Below are 6901 nucleotides of genomic sequence, written 5' to 3' on the forward strand. Positions count from 1 at the left end.
ACATTCTCTGATCCTTGCTTGTCCTGAATTTCTATGTCAAACTCTTGCAACAGGAGAATCCATCTGATCATTCAAGGTTTTGCATTAGTTTTGGTGAGAAGGTATCTGATTACAGAGTGATTAATATATACGGTGACCTTGGACAGGACCAGGTATGGCCTAAACTTGTTAAAGGCATAGACAACAACAAACAATTCTTTTTTTGTGGTGGTGTAATTTCCTTGAGCTGGTGTCAATGTCTAACTCACATAATAGATCGGATGGAATTGCTTGCTGTATCACTATCCCAACACTACTCCCACTGCCCAGTCACTTGCATCACACATGAGATCAAAAGGGAATTCCCAATCAGGAGTCTTTACAATTGGGGCATTGACCAACATTTCTTTCAAAGTTTGGAAGACCAATAAACAATGTTGATCAAAGTTGATCAATGTGTCCTTTTCTAAAAGCTTTGTTAGGGGTTTTGATATTCTTGAGAAATCTAGAATGAATCTCCTATAAAATCCCATATGGCTGAGAAAGCTCCGAACATCTTTGGTGGATTTAGGTCGAGGAAGTTTTCCGATTGCGTCGAGCTTGGCCTTGTCTACCTCAATCCCCTCATGAGAGATTTTGTGACCCAAGACAATTCCTTCCCTCACCATTACTTGGCATTTCTCCCAGTTTAGTACCAAATTTGTTTCCTTGTACCTGGCAAGGGCACGTCTTAAATTCTCCAAGCACCCATAGAAAGAATCCTCATAAACTAAAAAGTTATCCATAAACACTTCCATTAAATCTTGAATGAATTCATCAAAAATTGACATCATACATCTCTGAAATGTTGTGGGAGCTTTGCACAAGACAAATTGCATCCTTCTGTAAGCAAAAGTACCAAATGGATAAGTAAATGTGGGTTTTTCTTAATCTTCAGGAGCAACTGGGATTTGAAGATAACCGGACATCCAGTCAAGAAAACAATAGTATTGGTGACCAGCCATTCATTCTAACATCTGACCAATGAATGGTAAAGGGAAATGATCCTTGCGGGTTGCGTCATTCAACTTCCGATACTCTATGCAAATACGCTACCCCGTAACTGTGCGCATGGTTATCAATTCATTGTGATCATTCAAAATAACCGTCATTACACCCTTCTTTGGCACAACTTGGGTGGGGCTCACCCAAGGACTATCTGATATTGGGTAAATTATTCTGGCATCTAAGAGTTTTTTCACGTTCTTTTATACTACCTCCATCATGTTCGGGTTCAGTCTCCGTTGAGGTTGAATCTTGGGTATGACATTGTACTCCATCAGGATTTTATGTGTGCAAAAAGAGGGGTTGATCCCTTTTATATGAGTGATACACCATGTAATAGCTTCCTTATGCTCTTGTAGAGTTGTCATCAATCTTTCCTTTTGAGATGAGACAAGTGTAGAGGAAATAATGACAGATGAACATGGATCATTGTCAAGGAATACATATTCCAGGTGGGCGGGGAGCTGCTTGAGCTCTATTCCCACAATTATTTGTACAGCAGGTTTGGCGATTATATTCTGCACATCCTCCTTTACTAAATCTATGGCAATTGTAAACACATCCCGCTTGCAGTTGTTTGCTAAGGAGCATTCTTTCGCACTAGGCCTGCCAACCATGGATTCCACAGTTCGTGGTTCTATCTTAAATTCGGCTGAAATGGAGATACGCTTATCAACTTCCCTCACGCTGATAGTCTCAGTACTCACGAACTTGTTTCATCATGATGTTTGTTCGCAAAAATTTGATATCATTTCAGACAATGCTTGTTGCTCAATAGTTGAATCATTGTATTCGATCAAATCACTAGTACTTTGATAGTCTCTCAAAGCATTCAAAAGCTCCTCCATCATGACTAGCTCTGTTAACAGAAATATAAACAAGAAGAATAGTGTGTGCTGGAGAAACCCAAAATACAAATCAACCAGAAAAGCTATAACAGCCACACTAGAATAATGAAGAAATTTAATATAATCACCAGATTCTAAGCTTTCTTAATAGTTGCAGTACCCGGCAATGGCGCCAAAAACTTGATGTCTTTTTTGCAAGTGCACGGGTCACACACAAGTAATATAGTGGTATCCCATGCGGGGTAAGCTTGTCGAACCTCAGGGACTGGACTAAAAGTACTTGCTCAACACTTATCTCTAGTGAATATTCCAATTGGTGATAGGATTAATTCAAAGAAAAGGGAAAGAAAAGAACTAAAAGAAAAAGGGAACAGATGAAGATAATAGGCAACTGGGTTTTGTGTCAACAACAAGAGAACAATACCACAGGATGTTTCCTAACCACTTAGTGATGCTCACTCACTCTCATGGTTTACCGGGTACGTTATTAGGTTCTAATGCGTGCTCAAATGCAATATTGCAACTAAGGCTCTCAAATACGTCAAGTTTTGTAAAGATAACTATGAATTTAAGCTCAATAAGTTATGCCATTGCCCAGGGAAACAACAACTGTGACAATCCGCCATCAAGTTTTGCCTAAGCAATTACAAAAATCAAGCACATCAAGATTTGCAATACAAGATTAAACACAAGAACCAAAAGAACTTAATAAATCAAGAAGAGTACAAGTGCTTAAAGCATAAAAAGTCACAAAGATCCCACACCAGGGCACCATGGATGGCTAGCCCCTCATGGATCGGTACAACATGGAGGAGATTACACTAGATCTAAAGAAAAAAGACATGACTCCCTTTTCTTTGAGATTTACCTCCAATATCGAGCTCTGTGTGCTAGAACCACTTACCTTGTGCCTTCAACTCGCTCCTTGAATCCTTAGAAGGTGTGGATAAGCTTGATCTTTTCTTTCATCAATGTCCTCCCGGTGGAGAAGAAGATCCCCGAACAAAGATGTTTTTGAAACACTAAAAACTAGAGTTAAAAAGTGGAGATTCGGGCTAGACACGGTCAGTGCAGGAGCGTGTCCAGACCGTGTCATGTTAGGTAAGAACTGAGTGAAAAGGCATACCCCTGCCTGGAAGAATCAGTAGAAGGGACACGATCATGTCTTGATTGTGCAATGGTGTGACACGTGCTTGTCAGGAGCACCCTGCAAGTGTCACCTTTTCTTAAATAAAATTTCCTTCGGCCTAGTTTTTTTAGTGCATGGACAAGATCGTGGCCGGACCGTGTCAAGCTTGAGAATACCCTTCTACAAAGATTTCATACTGGATTAACATTTGGCTGAGATATTCGGTGGGCATGACACGAGCATGGCCAGCCCATGTCTAGCATGAGTAATTGAACTCTTTTTAAGTATTCTCTCGTTTTCTTCCTGATTTAACTCCAAATTGCATCGAGCTCCCTATTCCTGCACATATAACAAAAAATGCCCATAATAGCACTGCTCATGCATAAAAGTAAACTTGAGAACAAGTAAAATGATAGATTTAGGGCATGAAAACATATATACAAAGTGCACTCATCACCTATGTTTTCTTTTCATAATGTATACTATTTTTGAATCAAAAACATAATCCAATGTTTTCTTATTCTAATGTCTTCTATCTTTCAATCAAACCAAAGTCCTATGTATTCTTTTCTTAATGTCTACTATTTTTTACTCAAAACACTAATGTTATGTTTTTTTTTGTAATGCCTCCTATTTTTTAATTTATGCACTCTCGCAAGTATACAAGTCGCACACTAGTAATACAATGGTACCCCATGAGGGGTAGGGTTGTCAAACCACAGGGATTGGACTTAAAGTACTAATTTTTCTTCTGATATTCAGTTAATCAAAGATTGGATCGGGGTTGAATTAAAAACAAGATAACAAAGGAGAGGAATGATGATAATGACAGGGGGATTAGGATCGAGATTTTAACAACAAAAGAGCAATGCCCAAGGATATTTTCTATGAGTTATAGCTTGCTGATTTGATTCTGAAGCCTACCAAGTGCATTCTATGGTTCAAGTGTGTGCTTAAGAGCAATGTTGGATCTATGGTTCTCAAATACACCAAATTTTGCTAAGATAACTAGGTTACCTAAGTAACTGTGTAAATCAAACATATCAAGTTATGCAAACACATGATTAAGACAAGAAACAACAAGAACTCCATAAACATTAAAATCAAGAAGTCAAAGCGTACAAAACAACATAGTTTACATCCCAGGGCACGGTGGATGGTTAGCCCCTCATGGATGGGTACAATGAGGAAAACAAAGATGAAGAACTAGAGAAAGAAGACTTGACTCTTTTCTTCTAAAGATAATCTTCCTCGCCGAGCTCCGTATGCTAGCTCCACTTCTCTTGTGCCTCTAACTCTTCCTTGATCCCCTTAGAAGGTGGGGTGAAGCCTGATCTTCACTGCCCTCAAAGTTCTCCCTGTGGAGATTAGAATCCCCGAACAAAGATCAGAGCAAACCCTAGAAATTAGAGGCCAAAAGGACTGACTTCGAGCTCAACACGGCTAAGCATGGTCATGCTTAGACCGTGTTTTCTTAGTTAGGGTTTTGAGTAAATTGGCTAAGTGCTTGCCTGGAATCTCTAGTGGGAAGAAGCACAGTCGTGCTTAGACTGTGCTCAGCTTGAGCGCGACTGTGCTAGGAGCATACAATGCGTGCTTCTCCTATTGAGCAAAAAATACCCGCAGCCTGAGATTTCCAGGGGAAGGAGCATGAGCGTGCTTTGACCATGTTTGGCCTGGTGACACCCCATACAAGCTTTATCACTCAGTCGTAATGAGGCTGGAATATTCAGTGGGACAAAGCACGATCGTGCTCTGCCCGTGTTGAGCTGGAACACTTAGCAATTTCTCCACTCATAACTCATTTGTTATCTTGATTCACTCCTAATTGCTTTGAGCTCCCCAATTCCTGTATTATTAACAAATATGGCACCGAATGTATACAAAGATGTGCTAAAAGGCAAGCAAAAGCATGAATTGAAGATAAGTAAACATGATATGAGTTGCACTCATCATGAATCAAAACCCTATTCCTATGTTTTCTTATAGGAATACCTCCTATTTTTTAATCAAAATATTAATCCTTTGTTTTCTTTTTGCAATGTCTACTATTATTTAATCAAAACCCTAAACCTATTTTTCTTATAGGAATGTCTCATATTTCTCAATTGAAACCCTAATCTTATGTTTTATTTTTTGAAATGGCTACTATATTTGAATCAAAACTCTAATCTTATGTTTTCTTTTCAAAATATCTCCTATCTTTCAATCAACACATAGATCCTATGTTTTCTTTCTTTAATGTCTCCTATTTATCAATTTTGAATCGAGACCCTAATCCTAGGCTTTCTTTCAGAATGTCTCATTTTTTTTTGTATAAAAACCTTAATCCTATCTTTTGTTTGGGTATTCTTTTTCTATGTTTTCTTTTTGGAATGTCTTATATTATTTAATCAAGACCCTAGTCCTATGTTTTTTCAGATTAGGACACATTCCGAAACTCTAATCCTATGTTTTCTTTTTGGAATGGCTCCAATCCTTTTGGAATGTCTCCTATTTTATAATCAAAACCCTAATCCTTCCTTTTCTTTTTGCAATGTATGTTATTTTTTTTATCTAAACTATAATCTTATGTTTTCTTTTGGGAATGTCTACTATTTTTGACTCAAAACCTTAGTCCTATGTTTTTTATAGTAATATCTCCTATTTTTCAATCAAAACCCTAATCCTATGTTTTTTTCTAAATGCCTACTATACATGAATCAAAAACCTAATCCTATGTTTCCTTTTTGAAATGACACCTATTTCTCTGAACCAAAACCCCAATCCTATCTTTTGTTTTGGAAATGCCCCCTATTTATCAGTTTTGATTCAATACCCTAACCCATGTTTTCTTTTAGTAATGTCTCTTATCTTTCATTCAAAACAAGAATCCTATGTTTTATATGGAATGTCTACTATTACTGAATCAAAACCCTAATCCTATATTTTCTTTTAGTAATGTCTATTATCTTTCATTCAAAAAAAGAATCCTATGTTTTATTTTCATAATGTCTACAATTTTTGAATCAAAACCCTAATGTTACGATTTCATTTTGTAATGCCTCCTATTTTTAAATCAAAACAATAATCCTATGTTTAATTTTTCGAATGCCTTTTATTTTTGAATCAAAAGACTAATTGTATGTTTTCTTTCGCATTGTTTATTATTTTTTAATCAAAACATTAATCATATGTTTCCTTATTGTAATGTCTCCTATTTTTCAATTAGTACCCTAATCCTATGTATTCTTTTAGGAATGAGTACTATATTTGAATCAAAACCCTAATCCGATGTTTTATTTTCGGAATGTCTCCTATCTTTCATTCAAAAGTTGAATCCTTTGTTTTCTTTTCATAATGTCTCCTATTTATCAGTTTTGAATCAAAACACTAATCCTATTTATTTTTGGAATGTCTCATGTTTTTTTTTTTTTAAAATCAGAACACTAATCCTATCTTTTGTTTTGGTAATATCTGCAAATGTTTTCTTTTCAGAATGTCTCATATTTTCCAATCAAAACAATAATCTCATGTTTTTTTTTCAAATTGGGGGCATTCTGAAACCCTAATTCTAAGTTTTTCTGTTTGGAATGCCTCCTATGTTTTTAGAATGTCACCTATTTTTGAATCATAATCCTAATCATTTCTTTTCTTTACAGGTTGTTTGCTATTTTTTTTTTATCTAAACCATAATCTAATATTTTCTTTTGGGAATGCCTACTATTTTTAAATCAAAACCCTAATCATATATTTTTTTTATAAAAATGTCTCATATTTTTCAATCAAAACCCCAATCCCATGTCTTCCTATTGGAATGCCTACTATATTTTAATCAAAAACTGAATACTCTGTTTTCTATTCGGAATGTCTCATATCTTTCAATCAAAACCTGGATCCTTTGTTTAATTTCTTAATCTCT

At 36.2% G+C, this 6901-nt stretch overlaps 1 protein-coding gene across 1 annotated transcript; it reads right to left on the minus strand.

Annotated features, from left to right (window-relative positions):
- Positions 1-281: 281 nt before the first annotated feature.
- Positions 282-1640, minus strand: LOC120271604 (uncharacterized mitochondrial protein AtMg00860-like). The gene is made up of 2 exons (XM_039278284.1): positions 1445-1640; positions 282-748 (listed from the first exon to the last, which is right to left on the minus strand). The coding sequence occupies exons 1-2, from the start codon at positions 1638-1640 to the stop codon at positions 282-284; spliced, it is 663 nt and encodes a 220-aa protein (XP_039134218.1).
- Between the last annotated feature and the right edge of the window lie 5261 nt (positions 1641-6901).

Source organism: Dioscorea cayenensis, chromosome 11, assembly GCF_009730915.1.
Source record: "Dioscorea cayenensis subsp. rotundata cultivar TDr96_F1 chromosome 11, TDr96_F1_v2_PseudoChromosome.rev07_lg8_w22 25.fasta, whole genome shotgun sequence".
NCBI lineage: Eukaryota > Viridiplantae > Streptophyta > Magnoliopsida > Dioscoreales > Dioscoreaceae > Dioscorea > Dioscorea cayenensis.

Excerpts from the sequence above, each read along its gene's own strand:
- LOC120271604 (XM_039278284.1), bottom strand. The coding sequence starts at position 1,640 with ATGGTTGGCAGGCCTAGTGCGAAAGAATGCTCCTTAGCAAACAACTGC. Across the intron at positions 749-1,444 it reads ATTCCTTGACAATGATCCAT|TTTATGAGGATTCTTTCTAT; the intron begins GTTCATCTGTCA and ends ATAACTTTTTAG.